The 16,458-nt window shown below is 45.1% G+C and overlaps 3 protein-coding genes across 7 annotated transcripts; 2 read left to right on the forward strand and 1 right to left on the reverse strand.

Annotated features, from left to right (window-relative positions):
- Nucleotides 1-110: 110 nt before the first annotated feature.
- Nucleotides 111-2,840, forward strand: pdf (peptide deformylase, mitochondrial). Its single transcript, XM_030097172.1, has 3 exons — nt 111-232; nt 1,263-1,865; nt 2,144-2,840. Exons 2-3 carry the CDS (start codon nt 1,265-1,267, stop codon nt 2,299-2,301), a joined length of 759 nt encoding a protein of 252 aa, XP_029953032.1. The 5' UTR covers nt 111-232; nt 1,263-1,264; the 3' UTR covers nt 2,302-2,840.
- Nucleotides 2,747-7,498, reverse strand: spata2l (spermatogenesis associated 2-like). 5 transcript variants are annotated; one of them, XM_030097168.1, is made up of 5 exons: nt 7,389-7,437; nt 6,551-6,601; nt 5,586-5,923; nt 4,675-4,968; nt 2,747-4,365 (listed from the first exon to the last, which is right to left on the reverse strand). In XM_030097168.1, the coding sequence occupies exons 1-5, from the start codon at nt 7,396-7,398 to the stop codon at nt 3,607-3,609; spliced, it is 1,452 nt and encodes a 483-aa protein (XP_029953028.1). In that variant the 5' UTR covers nt 7,399-7,437; the 3' UTR covers nt 2,747-3,606. The 5 variants fall into 5 exon arrangements, with proteins under 5 accessions (XP_029953028.1, XP_029953027.1, XP_029953031.1 ...); XM_030097167.1 differs by lacking the exon at nt 7,389-7,437 and adding an exon at nt 7,024-7,363 and having other exon boundaries at nt 5,586-5,929; nt 6,553-6,601; XM_030097171.1 differs by lacking the exon at nt 7,389-7,437 and adding an exon at nt 7,158-7,361.
- Nucleotides 7,499-8,388: 890 nt separating this feature from the next.
- Nucleotides 8,389-11,411, forward strand: LOC115391938 (uncharacterized). The gene is made up of 6 exons (XM_030096371.1): nt 8,389-8,545; nt 9,889-9,996; nt 10,141-10,280; nt 10,378-10,474; nt 10,710-10,834; nt 11,061-11,411. The coding sequence occupies exons 1-6, from the start codon at nt 8,461-8,463 to the stop codon at nt 11,235-11,237; spliced, it is 732 nt and encodes a 243-aa protein (XP_029952231.1). The 5' UTR covers nt 8,389-8,460; the 3' UTR covers nt 11,238-11,411.
- Nucleotides 11,412-16,458: the final 5,047 nt, after the last annotated feature.

Here is a 16,458-nt window from a genome sequence, read left to right on the forward strand (position 1 = left end):
TTTTGCGCACATTAAAAACATTTTTTTTAAAAATCATAATGAAATAACAGTTTTCTGCATGATTTTGAAGAAATTAAAGAAATCATTCACGTGTTGAACAAGCATGTGCGTGATGACGTCACTGACCTGGAAACAGTCGGACGCAGCCGTGCACGTCTCTCTTGCTGACCTTTTTCTTATCTTATTATGTGCTCTTTCTCAGGTTACACGGGAGTGCTTCTATCACTGTAAGGTAACGCAGAAATATTTAACCTCTTATATGATAACACATTGTCAGTGCGCAAATAAAGCTTCATATTTAACCATACGAACATGCTAACGAGTTAGCCGTGGTCTACGGTTGTGGTCCAACGGGAGCGCTTGTCCATTACTGTCTGGAGAGTCCGGGCGGGCGGCGCTACCCGCATTCGACAGTATTCAAGTAACGTCGAAGAGAATTCAAATTTTATTAGTATTCTAAGCTCCCAGACCACTATCAGTTAACCTACAGGTACTTGTTTTCATAGTTAAAGGCACTCCGTCAAATTCAGAGAAAAATAACCGTAGGTGTAAAACCATTGGTTGTCCTTTGAAAACACCCAACTTGTACTTCTATGTCAAATATAAAGTCTTTTAAGTCCTCTGGTGATTCAAAGTGAAATATCGAAACGATAAATGAAGATTTTGACCTGTTTCTCAACGTAAGATCGCTTCCAGGGGGCCGCCATCTTTGTTGTGGCTGGGAAACAGCGGCGCATCATGGGAAACCGAGTTCAGAATCGTTCAGCGTGATTTATTTTTTGTAGTTCAAACAGTTTGATCTAAATTACTGACCATAAATTAGCGTATTATAAAAAAAAACACGATTTACACAGATTATAAAATAGTAATGTAGCGTTTGTTTTCATTTTGAATAGACATCTTTTTTTTCCAAACAAAATTAGTTTTTGACTGGATTTACTTTACAACTTGTATGCTTTAGTTTACTTTCACACAAAAAGACTGGTCTTGGAGTGATTTCGTAAAAATTGACTTGTTTTGCACGTTTTTCATTTAAGATTTGAAATACTTTCATGCAAAGATTGGTTTTCGGGTGTGAAATATCAGTTGTTTAACTGGTTTCAGAGATGTCAGGTTAGCTTTGGACTAGGATTTTATCAATCTGTCGCTGTGGTTTTCCTTTGAGAACCTTTGAAAATACAACACACTTTTCCAATAAAGAGCTGAATCCTGTGACCCAGCAGTAGAGCTGATTGTAAAGTGGATTTGTTCTGTGTCTGCAGCCATGAGCTCCTCCTCCTCCGTGCTGCGGCTCTCCTGCTCGGGGTTCAGACTCTGTTTGTCCTCCATGTCTCGCTCCTCCTGCATCCTTCCCTACACGTCCTCCTCCATGCATCTACCACGTGTCTCCCCCTGCAGACTCTCCTCCTCCGGAGGCATCAAAGTGCGCTCCTATCTGCAGTACGTGAAAAGAAAGATCATCCCGCCTCCTGCTCCCCCATACAGCCATGTCTGCCAGGTCGGGGACCCGGTGCTGCGTTCGCACGCCGCCGCTGTTGACCCCGCCGCCATCACAGGCCCAGAAATTCAGCGGGTCATTGGCAGGCTGGTGAAAGTCATGCGGAAGCTGGAGTGCGTGGGATTGAGTGCACCTCAGATTGGGGTCCCGCTCCGGATCCTGGTTCTGGAATATCCCGAGGAGATGCTGCAGGAGAGCTCGCCGGCAGCCCAGGAGCTCCGCGGCCTCTCCGCCCAGCCGCTCCGGGTCTTCATCAACCCCAAGCTGAGGGTGCTGGACGGCCGCACCGTGCTGTTTCAGGAGGCCTGCGAGAGCATCTCCGGCTTCTCCGCCACAGTGCCGCGCTTCCTGTCTGTGGAGGTGTCCGGTACGCAGGAAACCCACACAGCTCACCCTCATTTTCACACAGACAGGCCAAGGAGGTGAAAAACATGAGAATCAATGAGTTTTAGTTACTGTTCCTGAGGGTAAGAGAGAAATACTTGTTTAAATTACTGACAACGTCCAAGAATTCATCTGTAAGAGTCAGAAACCTCAGCTCATTCCACATCTTGCACCAATATTGAACCAGATCACAGACATGAAGGCAGAAGCTCCGTCGGTGTCTTTCGGGTTGACGGTGACTGTTGGCGCTCGTTCCTACAGGTCTGAATGAGAAAGGCGAGGCGGTGACGTGGCAGGCGAGTGGCTGGCCGGCTCGGATCATCCAGCACGAGATGGACCACCTGGACGGCGTCCTCTACATCGACCGCATGGACAGCAAGACATTCATCAACGTTTGCTGGCAGGAGCACAATGAATGACGAGCAGCCGCAGCATCCAGGAAACTCCCCACATACATCTTTAAAGAGCGTGGCCGGGGTCGGAGTCTCACGGTGGGAAGAGGAGCTTAACCCACACGTTTAACTCTGCAGCGATGTGACTGCAGGAAGAACAGGCCAACTCCTGGAGGAAAAGAACCCTCCACTGTGCCACTGTGGATAAACCTGTTTTCTGTGTTTATGCAGAAATGACAGGAACTGAGCCCCACCCCCCCACAAAAAAGAATTTTTGAACAAAGACGGTGATGATAAAAAAAACCTCCATTAACTGCAGGCTCGTTGTGGCTGTTTTCATAATCACCAGTTGTATTTAGTTAAAGTTTATTTGTTGAATTGATCAGTTTTGTCTGTTAATTGTTCTTTTATCATGAAGGACTGGTGGAAGGAACATTTGAAGACGCCATGAAATAAAAACATTTCTTCCATCTATGTTCATTTATTTATTGAAGTTTGTGAAAAATTGTAATTCGTAGAAAGTGGTGTCAACTATCTGGGGGCGTGGCCTAACCCTGCCACCATGCTGATGCAGCTGGGAATTCCCCACTTCTCAGGTATGAGTGAAAGAACTTCACAAAAACATGCAGTCGGATTAATATCAACTGAATTTATAAGTCAACACAGAGCATTTTTTTCTGAAGTTATCAAAATTATCAAAACTATAATAAAAGTTGTTGATCAGATTAAATCACAGAGAAGTCATTCATCTAGAGGCACATTGCATTAATGATGCATGTTTCCCTATAGGAAGTAGGAAGTTCCCAGTTGGACAGTGTCAATAAGCACATATCCCGATAAGTGGGAAGTTCCCATTTCTCACAGCTTACATAAAACACAAGGAGCACAGAGAAATGTTACAAAACCCCCTTTTTTTTCCTGCAGTTAGCCGTGACGGATGAAATCAGATTTGGCACGAAGTTACAGTCTCGTCTTCACGACACACTCTGTTTTTCTACTTCTTTTTTAATGCTGATAACTGTAACCATGGCAACCTTGAGAGTAACAGGATGGCACCGCGACCTGACAGAAACAGCTGGAACTCGCTTCGTGCTGCCGGTCGGTGAAGGCGGCAGTAAAGAAAACCATAAAAGATCTCTGCGTGTGAATTTAAGGCACTGAGATTTTTCTGCGTGTGCCTCCAGAGTGCAGAACTACGGTGGCCCAGGGGAGTCACGTCAATCAAATGAAACACCTCTGTGATTTTCGTTTTGGATTCAGTACAAGTGGGCCTCTGCACTCACCCTGTGTCTTGTGCAGAGAGGTGACCCTGCGACCCCGCTGGGCCCGGCCTCACACAGACGTGGACTGGTCGAAGGTTTGGCCGCATTTGCAGGTGATGGGGTTCCTGTACCAACAGTCCCGGCAGTACTCCTTCCCACAATACCTGCAGATTACAGGCGGCGCCCTGGAGCACGCCTGCCCACACTCGCCACACATGCCCAGCACTCGGGCGTCGTGCGCCGTCAGGCAGAGTTTCCCGTCGCGGCAGGAGTCCAAGTGGAACGTGCGGCAGTCGAAGCACAGCAGCTGGGGGTCCGGCCGCTTCACGTCGCAGCAGCCGTGGAAGCTGATTGGCTGGACGATCGGGCTCATGGAGTCGGGCTCGGCGTGCAGAGCCATGGACGGCATGTCGCTCTGCGGCGGCTCAGACCCCTCCACGTAGTGGCTGTCATTCCTGCAGACTTCCAGAAGGGCGCAGTGGAAGTCGTGCGTGGCGTCGCAGTCGGAGCAGTGCTGGAGGTGGAGCTGTGGAGCGAGGAGGCAGCTGCAGCAGTGCTCGCCATTCTGCGAGTCCGTCCTGTCCGCCCTGGACTCCCCGCAGGCTCGCCGGTCTGAGCTGCCGGTCGGCGAGGACGCCGCCACCTCGCCGTTAGATACGGCGTCGCTGCTGGGACCCGCCCAGGCCACAGAGTGAGGGTTGTGATGGTCGCTAACGGCCATCAGCTGCTGGCTGTCCTGATCGTCCCCGTACAGATCCACGTCCCCGTCCAAAGCGTCCATCGGCGGCGGGCTGACATCCAGCAGCTTGGTCGTGTTGTCCAGGGCGGCCTGCAAGGGGGGCGGAGCCAAACCAGGAAGAGTTTTACACTTTCTTTAGTGTTTTTTTTTTTTTAAATACTAATAACTGTAGGAACTACAATCATCTTCCAGTTATTTGACTTATTGATAGAGAGAGACAGCAAGACAGAAAGAGAGCCAGAGACAGAGGGGCATACTTGTAAAATTTTAACTTTTCAAAGCTTTTGTTTTTTTTAAACACCTCTATAATTAAACTATAGAGAGAATCTATAATCTGCATTTGTTATGAGTTCATAACTTAATCCTGTAGAGAATCAGAGGACGGCTGCCTCCTCATACCTGCAGGACGTGTCCTCGCTGTCTCTCCCTCACCAGGCTCAGCTCCCACTCCAGCTCGCCGCCACGCTTCCCCAGAGCCGCCAGCAAGAGGCAGCACTCGCAGCGAGCCAGGAAGAAGGCGCAGGACAGGCGCAGGAGGTGGTCCAGGGAGGACTGGCCATCTCTGGCGGGCGCGAGGCGGAGCTGCTCGGGATGGGACGAGGCGGCGCGGTACCCCAGCAGGCCGAACAGGCTGTGGATCTGCGGCGGCGACAGCACCGGGCAGATGTCGTGGATGAACGCACTGGAGTACGTCTGAGAAGGAAGCACAATGCCTGACGGATGTCAGATGACGTCCTGGGAGTTTCAGAGCAGTTTGCATCTTATTTTTAGGATTTCCCATGGCGCTTTGTAACAATTAGTGCTGTTTGATGAGATGAAACCACAAATGTATAAAGAAAACAATACACTATAAGCATTATGAACGGGAGTACATAGACAGATAGCCAAGTTGGATTATTATGGAGACTGTCAAATTAATCTCTTTTCTGGTAAAAGCACTTAGAGGGGTGTGTGTTCGGGATCTGATTGGCATTTTGACTCACCAATTTTGCATAACCAATCTCAAAACACATGAAATTTTTACGCTTGTATCACTGAAAGGGTAATAATTACTGGCTCATATTAAAAACAAGAGAAGAAAAGACATCATATCATCTGAAATACTCTCATATCTGATAAAGTATTTTTCAATTTTGTGACATTCAAGCTGATTTTATAAAAGGAATAAGATCAAATGATTGAAAAGTGTCAGTTTATTTATAATAAATCTAAAAAAGATGAGTTTTTTCTTGGAGATCATATCACTTGTATTGATGTGTTACAGTGGCCGGGGCAGGGAGGCAGGAGGAGTAATTTGACACCGCTCTCACCTTGATTATTTTGTACTCCTTCCTCCAGGGGCACACGTAGAGGTTTAAGGCTGCGTGCTCCAGCACCTTGAAAGCTTTAGCCAGACCCCGGAGCCGAGCCCGGGGCCGCGCCGGCCTGCCGGACGCCGAGCTCAGGGCCTCCTCCATCACCAGCAGAGGGTCCAGGCCCAGGCAGTGCATCGCCTCAGCGGGTTCGTCCGTCAGCATGGCCTTGACCTGCCCCAGCAGCTCCTCGTCGCTGTTCGGCAGGCATGAGCCCTGCTGGGAGATCTGCGCGTCCAGGCTGAGGCCGTAGGCGCTCACCAGGTCTTCCGCTCGCTCCTCCAAGACGCTCATCTCTGTCATCAAACACACGACACAAAAGCAGTGAGCTGACGTCCAGTTCTGGATCTTACCAAACACACACAAACCCACACAGAGATCAATTTAGGCCCCTGTACACAATGTTTCAAGTGAAAATGCATCATTTTTTTTGTTTTCATTTCAAAAAATTTCCCCGTTCTCATGCATATTTACAATACATGGCATTTCATTTTTAAAAACAATTCACTTCACAGATGTAGATAATCCAGGTGGGACTGGACCACCAGACTGCTGACATGTTAGCCACTCATGGTTACCATTTGTTCATTTCTGGCAGTTTGTAAATGGGGCTCAGTGGATGGAAACTGATGTAATACAGATCTTTGAGGTGATTGGCTGGATCTGTCGAGAACTGATCATTCAAGATCACTGATATCGGCTCTAATCCGATCAGGACATCTCTACTTTTCAGTAGCTCCTAGCTCTGTTGTCATGTAAATGGAACTCTGAAATGCTACAAACATTTTTTCATTTTCACTTGAAATGGAGCCTGAGGAACACCACACCTTGCTCTTGTTCAGATTACCATTAGATTTGCTGGTAATCTGAGGGTGGCTCAAACCTTTTACTGTTGAAGAACCTGATTCCACTGGAACACAAACCTCTAACATAAAGGAGCCTTTCCCAGGTCTGGTCAATATTCTTGACAGTGCCTTTAAAGAACCCAGAAAACATATAAATGATTGGGTTAAAAGTTCATTTTCATTGCAGTAAAGCTAATGTTGACAGTGGAAAAAATGCTAAACATGAATTAGCTTTTTTTAAAAAAAAAGCTGAAAATGAAAGTGAAACTTTAAAGTGTTAGTTATATGGGAAAATTTATCTTGTTTCCCTAAAACTGAAGTCTGGTCACAGATATTAATTCTGTGAGTTGCACTGAACTAAATAAAAACTGCACCATTAATTAAAAATGCTTTAATTGGAGGAGATCTTTTGTTTAAAAGACACGCCGAAAGACGTCAGCTTAACTCTTTTGCTTTCATTATTTTAATGAATAAGCCTTGAGGCGCCACTCAGACGGTTTTCGATAGTTTGAAGACAGTTTTTCAGTTCGGCAAATATAAAACTAACCTACATTTTTAAGTAGTGTCCAAACTGAACTCATCCTCGAAGAGTCGAGCTCAGTCAGCGGTGGACATACACAGGAAGTGATGGCAGATAAGTTCATATTGTCGCCCTACGGAGAGTTTTACTTCAGTTTTACCTCACCCGAATTGAAGTAAAGCCTTTGAGAAGTTGTAAAATCACGGCGTCCCTTGTTTTAGCTGATCAATATCTTCGTGAAACACAAATAAAGCTAAAAGCGGCAGATTTCTGAAAGAAGTTTTGTTAGCGTTCCTCGCGGCTAAGCTAGCGCTATCTCGTGACTGGCCACAGGTGGAATAGCGCATTTTAAACGGGAAACAGAGAGAAGCTCCTCTGCTGCAGCTGCTGCCTCACCTGTTTGCATGTGCGATTGGACAGACCGGAGACGCCCCGAGCCGCTGGACAACCATAGATAAAGTAAACATTGTCACGTGGCGCGGGGTTTCCCAGCTCCGCGCAGGATGCGCTCGGTGATGTCACCAGGACGGTCCGCACGGGTGGAGCTAAACAACGAGAATGCGGTGTTCGAATCATAATACTGCATTTAGAAATAGAATCTACTGAAAGATGGAAGACAAAATGAAATAGGGCGTGAACACTTTGAATTGTATGGCAGAATAAGTGAAAATAAATTATGAATTTGGCCCATGGGAAGTTTGATCCGCTAGGTGGCAGCAGTTCCCTGTAGAGCATCTCACCTGTGGCCACAGACACTCACACAATCTTCAAAGTATGCATTGTTTATTTTTCTATATTATAATTTTATTTTAATGAACAATAAACAATCAGAAACAGTATTAAATTATGCTCAGGATATAGTTCTTTTTGTATTTTTTGTCTATTGCTAGTTCTTATTTTTATTTTATTTATTTTTACTTATATTCTTGTCTATTATAAGAAAATAATATAAGACTCCCTTATTTTCCTGCTTCATTTATTATTTAACTTTCTTTCTATATGTGTCAAGCAACGCTGGCAACGATTTTTCCTTTCTAATTAATGAGGAATCTATTCTATTTTTAATTTTTATTCTGTGTTCCATTCCTTTCTAATCCATTCTATTTCATTGTGTTTTATTATATTTCATTACGATCTCTTCCGTTATTTTTTCTTCTGTTCGACACTGACAGCAGAATCATAAAGATGTACTTTCAATGGCTTGGAAAGCAGTTATTTGTTTTATTTATTATTTAAAGTCACACTGGATTTAACAACGACAGCCACACACACTCCGTTCCTCCTCCGTGCGCCCCGCGGGCGTGGCCTCGGTGACACCGGGAGAAGGGCGGCACCGCGGCCCGCGAGTCGACTTTAAAGCCTCCCCCTCCGGTAACGATGCTCCGCACATGTCCACACCTCCGTGTCACCCTCCTCCACCCTCAAGCCTCCATCCTCCATCCTCCAGCCACCAGCGGGTCTGCGCAGCATGTCGAACTCGGAGCGGGTCGTGTTGGTCCTGGGGGGCGCCGGGATCGTGGGCTCCGGGATCGTTAAAGCCCTGCTGGATAAAGGTGAGCGAGCGGACCCCTGGAATGTGAAGAAAAGCTTCTCTGCTGCTGAGATAATATTGAGAAACACAACAATAACAATCTCCCGAGACTTGGTGACATGCAGACATGTTTGGCACGGTTTTTACGCACGTTACGCACAGCTGTCAGCCTCGTGGATTTTACGTACAAGAAATTCCACTAAGATAAATCACTTTTTAATAACTTTCCGAATAATTTAGGCATCATTCTTTAACTTACATCAATCTCTATATTTTAAACGTGTGATTGAATCTAGCGTTCACTACTCGTTCGCATGCGTAAAGACAATTTTTTTCGAATTTCAGCAGTAATCCGAATCAGGCATATCCACAAAGTAATATTTGGAATACGGGCTCTGGAAACTGTCTCAAGATCCACGTGTGCAGTGTGCGCATTAATTAGGTAGGCTTAAAACACCCCCTGCTTGACAGACTTCTTTGGATCCAGTGTGTCATTTTGGACCCGAGATTTGTTCTTATTACCACATTTCTGGCAACTTTGTTTTCTGATTCATGTGCAAAGTCAAGTTAACAAGGCTGCTGTCCTGTAGTAAGAATAATTTATTTTTTAATGATAAAATAGAAAAATACAATCATTATTAGAGGTCGAACCCTTTTATTAGAGTAAAAACATTATTAAAAATTGCAAAGTGAACGAGTTTTTCATGAAAATATTTTCTAAATGCATCTGTTGTCATTGTTACTATTGTTGCAACAGTTGTCATATTGTCATTGTTGTCTGTGTTGCTGTAACTATTGTCATTGTTACTGTTGTCATTTTTGTTATTGTGATAGTCTCCAGTGGTGTAGTTGTTGCTGTTTCTGTTTTTGCTACGGTTGTTGCATCGTGTGAGTTTTCAGCTCTGTTGTTGTGTTGCTGATGTTATTGATTCTTGTTACTGTTTTCGTTGTTGCTAATTTTTTCAGTTTTGTTGCTCCAGTTTTAACAACCACTGGGTCGTTTTAGTCATCAATGCTGTTGTTGCAGTCCGATGTGATGTTGCTGCTGTTGCAGTTGTTCTCATTGGGCATGCTGGATGCGTTGTTGTTGTTGTTGTCATTGTTGTCTCCATGGTTGCATTCGTTGCGGAGGTTGTCGTTGCGTGAGTTTGCGTGTCCACTGTGTGATCAGATTGTGACCATCTGCTGCTGCTGCTCCCTTTCATCCCTCTGATGACCCTGATACTCAGATTAGGATGATTAGGTGATACAGAAGAATGCTCATTTTCATGCGAGAGGGATTAGCTGTGCTGCTTCCAAGATTAATGAGTGTGTGTGTTGTGTGTGTGTGTGTGTGGATGTATGTGTGTGTGTGTGTGTGTGTAGGTTTCAGAGTGGCAGTGATCTCCAGGGACAGCGGTCGGCTGGAGAAGCTTCGCTCCTTTGTGTCCCCCGACACGAGGGAGCAGCTCACCACCATGGTGGGAAACGTTGGTGAGTCCACCAGTCGCTTTTGGTCAAACTGTGAGCGACGTTTAACCAGGATGAGGGGCAATTCATTTCGTGTGTGTTGTGTGTGTTGTGTGTGTTGTGTGTGTTGTGTGTGTTGTGTGTGTGTGTGTGTGTGTGTTGTGTCAGGGTCGGAGGAGGAGGCGGAGCAGGCCAAACAGGCGCTGCTGAAGGAGGTGGGGAAGGTGACCGACGTGGTGTCGTCTCTGGGCTTCAGCTGGTGGCAGGGCGGACCACCACACACACAGAGCCTCAAAGACCTACACTGGGTCAGCACACTCACACACTCACACTCACACACACACACACACACACCGTGCTCCTCCTTCAGGCTGCAGCTGATTTCTTTCACCGTCTCGCCTCCAGGTCATCGACACGTTGCTTTACAGCACCTTCGTGTCGTGGAAGACCTTCTTCCCTTTAGTGAGGGACGACCCGGAGCGGACCTACACCTTCATCACAGGTCAGAAATATATGAAAAAAACAACAGATAAAAAAAGATGGATCCTTATAACTAGAACAGCTGTACTATATCCTTTAGGCCATAATATGTTTGATATTAAATCATCAGACAGGTCACCAGTGGTATCACTCAGTTTGCGCCGTCTCCCTAAATATCAACTAAATTGCATTAAAGTGTTTTGTGCAGTTTGCTTAATGAAGTGTGTGTCGATGAGCGTGTCTGCTGTCGGCTGCAGGAGGAGCCGGAGAGAAGCTGCTGATGCCCGGGACGGGCTTTCTGACGGTGGGAGCTGCCAGCGCGCTCGCCTTCTGTCAGGTGCTCAGGGAGGAATACCCCGAGCTGCCCTGCAAACTCAACCAGGTGAGGCCTTGAACGCACCGCATGGCCACACCCGGGAAGTCCACACTGTAACTTCAGCTAACATCGAGCATCCTCCTCCCGCTAACATCCAGATTATAGAGCGTCTTCCTTCCACATTCAGATGACCCACACAGTGCTGATGGCTCGAATCTGTCAGTGTGATGCTCAGAGCCGCTCAGCTCGCCCCCTGATTGGTTCAAAGGTGTTACCTCTTCCCTCCGGGCAGGTGAGGATTGACGCTGGCGTGGCCTCCCCAGACCGCATGACGCCCGGCTACCTGAACCACCTGGACCTGGGCCAGGCCGTGGCGGCGCTGGTGGAAAGGCGAAACGCCTCACACAAAGTGGTGAACGTCACCTCCGCCGACGACCTAAAGACTGTCATTCAGGACAAGGCGCTTTAGACACGGGACACCCTGCTGGAGCGCCAAGTCTCTGATGTCCACCAAACATCTGTCCGTCCATCCATCCATCCATGCTGTATATTTTCTTATCTGCTCTCAAAAAGAGTTGTTTCTTCTGTTTTGTTGTGCGTGCTCTGCCATGTGATTTGTCTGTAAAAAATAAATAAAAACTGAACAATCTTTGTAAAACAAAGTTTCTTGTTTTTGTTTGCTTCTTTTTTTTTGGTAAAACACGACACCCAGAACCGAGTAAGTTGGGAGCAGTTTGAAGCTCGGTGTCTTCCTCAAAGACACTTCTATGTGGACAGGCAGGAATGGGGAATCGAACCTAAAACCAACTCAGCCACAGCCACTCCAGGGTATATGGCATAAAAGATGAGTTCTTGAAATAGATTTAACATGTAAGAACTATTGTGTCCTACTAAAATACATTGGTAAAAGAAATTAAAAGATGTAATGGAATTTGTAAATTTCTAAACTGTAGTTGGCTCCATCACGGCTCAAAGTGAGCCGAACTCGGTAGAAGCCTCACTTTCTAGTCGCTTTACATTCTAGTTAGTTTCATGTAAAATATGAAGAGGATAAAGTATTCCACTGAGCTGATTTCAATTTTATTCTTAGAAGTGAACAAAGTCAGAGACTGATGAAGATAGCGGGAGCAGAAAAAGGAGGAATGTGATGCTGGTGTAGTTTGAAATCATTCTCAAAAAAATTCATAATCTGTTCTGAAAAAACAAAGAACTACTAATAAATACACAACAAAGTGGCTGAAAAGAACTAATGTTACAAAATGATGTCAGAAACCACGTGAAAACAAGTCAACTGAGGCCAAAAATGATATCAAACAGATGTAAGAACCAAGAAAAAGCAGCTCAGATCTATTCCACGAAAACAGGGAAGTTCCAGTTCAGAAAGAGTTTGAGAAACTGTCCAAGCCCATTTCAGCAGGAGTCAAACTCCAGCATGAACTCAGTGTAAACAGACAAAAACCCCACATCTAATGTCAACTCAGAAAAGTTCAACAACAGAAAAGAAAGAGTGGGAATGGGAAAGAAAAATGTATTAAAAAAAAAAAAGCTGGTCAAGAACTCAAAAGCACCTTAAAAAATGTTTCCAAATATTGGAAACTATTTTGTAACGGCGAATATTCTTTCTGACTGGTTTCCACAGCCGGTAAGGAAAACTGATGGGAGGAAATTCCAAAACACCAAAGAACGGTTCAAACCATCCTAAAAACTATTACTTCAATCCCAATCAGAATCACACCAAATTACAAAACCAGTTCAAAAACAGGACAAAATTCAGGTATAAAGCTGCCACAAGTGTTGAAATGAGTCTAAAAACATTGGAAAATACATTCAAGAAACAATCAAAGAAACAGGCTAATAAAAAATAATCCAGTTGAAAACCAGTCAACAAAGTAAACAAGTCAAAAAAGATTAAAAATTGAGACAAAAAACAGCCAAAACTAAGCATGTAGGGGGTCTTTGGATTGTAAATATTTGACACATTTATATCCAGCGTTCGCGTGACTCGGGGTCCTGTTCACAAGCACCAGCTCCGACCCCCCGGAGGCCCCTGATCTGCCCCCCCCCGCCTCCTGCTATTTGGGGCAACGTGTCGCTTAAACAAACAGCCGATCGCGGCATCAGAGAGGAGCTTTGTTGCCCCCTTCATGCCTACATGCTTCCATATAAAGATGCCAATAAAGAGAGGGGACCTGGGCTTCACTGAAGCGGGGGCGGGGGGGGGTTAGAAGTGGGGTTTTTTGGGGGAAGTGGGACTCGCAACTTGTCGGCTGAAAGCTCAATTAGGACAAATTAGAATTAAACCAGAAGCCACCGGGCTCTACGCTCTCTTCCTCCTCCCCCTCTTTCCCTGAAGAGTCATCCACAGCCTAGAACTCGTCTAATAGGAAAAGAAAACCTCCTTTTGTGGAGAGAAACGATTAAAGCGAGAGAAAGAAGAGGCTAACGTGATGACCTGAGTGTGACAGAGGAAAGACGAGGAAGAATTAAAGGTTTTCCTGAATGTCAGGGGGCAGCAATGTGACATTTAAACATGAGAGCTTTTTCAGTCACAAGGAAACAAGTTCAGAACATTAAATGTGTGAAACTGGTCTAGAGGCATCAAGAGTGGACAAAGGGTCTTACTGAAAGAACTTGGCTCCTGTGCAGTGAGCGTTTGTTAAAAAACATTCCCAGAGCATTCTGAAAAACTGTGTGAAAACTGTTAAAAACCAATTCAAGTATAAACAGTCCAAAAGAATCACTTCCTGAGCTTAAAAGCATGTCAAAAGTTGAGAAAAAAAATGAAACCAGTCCACAAAAACATTCAAATATGAGTCAGGAAACAAAACATTTACATCCTGTTGTTTATGACAATAAAATAACAGTTTGAAGAAATACGATGAGACGCAGCAGCATGGAAACACCCTGCTGAGTGAGAGAACAGGGAAGTGGATGTTAAAGACACACATGATGGGATCAGTTGCTGTGTACCTGCTGATGAGCAGGTGATGAGGAGCCAAACTGTGTTTCTGTCTCCGATTAACATCTGGAGCGTCCGAGACGTGAGGGATTCACATTTTAAACCAAACGGAAAAACAAACTCAGAGCTTGGCAGAACGACTCTCGGAGTTTCGTGAGAGCGCAGCGAGACCTCACCAACGCTCATCCGAAACCAAACACAGCACGGAATTGACTCACACAGCGACGCCAGGGGCTGGCGGTCCAGCTGCAGGGGCGGGGGGGGGGGGGGGTCCACGGGTCCACGGTGGGGAGATCAGCTTTCAGGTTGGGTCTGCAGAGACACTGCTGGAGAGCCGCGACAGGGAAAATCTGCAAGAGGAAATCGAAGGTTAGAAGTCAGGATGGAGAAGGACGTCACGGGAGGCTCTGTCAGTCGCTGGATTCTCAAATCAAATTCTCCGAAATCAAGTAGGACTGGATTTTAAAATAAGCCTGAATCCAGTCCAAATTCAGCCAGAAATGATGACAAATGCCACCCCGAATCTAATCCAAAACTAGTCCAAAACGATCAAAAACAACATATTCTGATTGATTTTGACTGGCCCAAAAACAGCTACAGCAACACCCTGAAATGAGTCAAAGCAACACCCTTGAACTAACCTAAAACTAGTCCAAAACAAACTAAAACAACATCCAGAAAGTAACCTAAAAGTCGTCAAAACCAGCTTAACCACCAGCCTAAAATGAGTTCAAAACAACAGCCTCAAATCAGACCAAACAATAGGTTTAAGCTAGTTTCAAAAACACCCTGAACCTAGCCCGAAACCGGTTCCAAACCAGGTGAAACAGCAAGGCAAGTCAAGACAAGTTTCTTTGTATCGCACCATTCATACATAGGGCAACTCAAACTGCTTCACAAAGGCGAGGAATCACAACTGCAAAGAAATCAAGCAAGCAAATCAAAACATTTAATATAAGAGCACATTTAAAAGAGTAAAGGCAATTAGAATAGGAGAATAATAGCTAAAATTGAAAAATGCATTTATAATAGTGAAAAAATGGACTGATACTAGAGAGTAATGTGTAAACATCACAAGAATACTACAGTGAATAGGAAAGTTTTCAGCCCTGATTTAAATCAGCCAACAGTTTGAGCAGTCCTCGGGTGTTCAGGAAGTGTGTTCCAAAGTGAGGAACAGAGATACTAAATGCTGCTTCTCTTTGTTTGGTTCTGGATCTCACAGTGGACCTGTCCCAGACCACCAGAGAGGTCTGGAGGACTCATGGGGAACTAATAAGTCTTCGTCCAAGACCACTCATCGGTGCTCCGTAGACCAGCAGGAAGACTTTAAAGTCTATCTTTTGATTGGGCTAAAAACAATCCAAGACCCAGTGTAAGTCAAGTCTTTTAAACTGCTTGAAACGGTCCACAACCAATCCACAACAAGGTTAAATCAATGCATGCAGCACAGGAGCCAGGTTCCTTCCTATAATACCTTTGTTCTGCTCTTCACACCTCTAGAACAGCTGTGACCTCTTCAATCTGTGGGTGTGTTTCCTTCTGACAGAAACTCAAATCCAAAGTAACATATTAAAGTCAACAAGTTTGTTCAGTCGTGCTTCTTTTGAAGGACATGATATTGCTGAACTGGTGAACTTTTTACAGCCCAATGGAGTTTTGTTGTACACTGGGGGCATTAAGAAGTAAAAAATCTGATCTAAGAGCAACATGTCTCAATATCTGAAGCTGTTGGGACTTAATGTATCCTTAAATGAGTAAATGACCCCGTTGACCTGTCTGAGGAGGTCAGAGGGGTTGATTTAGTGAAGGGGGGGAGAAAAGGAGCCAGAGAGCGGCAGTGCTGTGACTGATTCGAAGCGGCACGTTGTTTTTTTGTCATTTCACAGGCTTCTGCTGCCATTCAGCCATGTGCCGCCTCGACCCCACACCGACACCCTCAGCGTGCACGGCCGGGTCGCAAATCCAAGATAAACATGTCACATCAACTCCTGTTAGCAGAGAAGGGCTGTTTGTAATCCTCTCTCTGTGTCAAGAACTGAGTGCCGTCACTTGACGGAAAGATTCAAGTCAGATGGAGACTTCTCTTCAAGTCACGTCACTGAATTTACAGAATTATACAAATTGATTTTATCAATCAGCATCAGATCAGATGCTCAGGATTTCTGTCCAACAAAAAAGATGTCTTCAATAAATCCAATCATGTATTTTCAAAATTGTGGCATGAAGCAAAAGGTCAAATAAGATCAACATAAAATACAGTATCTGTTAATTTGCCATGTTCATTCCATCAAAATAATACTACAGATAGCCTGTGGTGGCAGCGTTGAGCAGTACAGCTCATATATGACCACAGAAAAGCAACAAGGAAGACAACAGAAATCAGTCAAACCAATTCTGTACTGTAGGTGATGCCATCTTCACAACCTTCTCACAGTATACCCACTCTGCCTTTGTGCTCCACCGGCACCCTTGTAATCTGTTTGCTGAATATTTGCCATACATTAGCTTCGTAAACTACTGGCAATACTTGTAATACTCCTGCAATGTTTGCACTACCTTTGCAATTTACTCTCTTTTAAAATCTAACAGTGCCTTCCGCCTAATCTAGCTGAACTATCTGCTCCGTCTTTGCACTGTAATTGTACTACTCCTGTGATAGATGCTGAATTTACACGACTGGAAAGGCTGGGTTAGCTCATTAGAATACTCACTCCAGTACTCACATCCA

The sequence above is a fragment of the Salarias fasciatus genome, chromosome 7 (assembly GCF_902148845.1).
Source record: "Salarias fasciatus chromosome 7, fSalaFa1.1, whole genome shotgun sequence".
Lineage (NCBI taxonomy): Eukaryota > Metazoa > Chordata > Actinopteri > Blenniiformes > Blenniidae > Salarias > Salarias fasciatus.

Bases quoted from the DNA above. Each gene is read 5' to 3' on its own strand.
- pdf (XM_030097172.1), top strand. From the start codon at position 1,265: ATGAGCTCCTCCTCCTCCGTGCTGCGGCTCTCCTGCTCGGGGTTCAGA. The intron at 1,866-2,143 runs GTACGCAGGAAA...TCGTTCCTACAG, and splicing joins CCTGTCTGTGGAGGTGTCCG to GTCTGAATGAGAAAGGCGAG.
- spata2l (XM_030097167.1), bottom strand. From the start codon at position 7,116: ATGAACTTATCTGCCATCACTTCCTGTGTATGTCCACCGCTGACTGAG. The intron at 5,930-6,552 runs AGGTTTGTGTTC...TCGTGTGTTTGA, and splicing joins GAAAGGCTCCTTTATGTTAG to TGACAGAGATGAGCGTCTTG. The intron at 4,366-4,674 runs GTATGAGGAGGC...CCCCCCTTGCAG, and splicing joins AGCGAGGACACGTCCTGCAG to GCCGCCCTGGACAACACGAC.
- LOC115391938 (XM_030096371.1), top strand. From the start codon at position 8,461: ATGTCGAACTCGGAGCGGGTCGTGTTGGTCCTGGGGGGCGCCGGGATC. The intron at 8,546-9,888 runs GTGAGCGAGCGG...GTGTGTGTGTAG, and splicing joins TAAAGCCCTGCTGGATAAAG to GTTTCAGAGTGGCAGTGATC. The intron at 10,475-10,709 runs GTCAGAAATATA...TGTCGGCTGCAG, and splicing joins GACCTACACCTTCATCACAG to GAGGAGCCGGAGAGAAGCTG.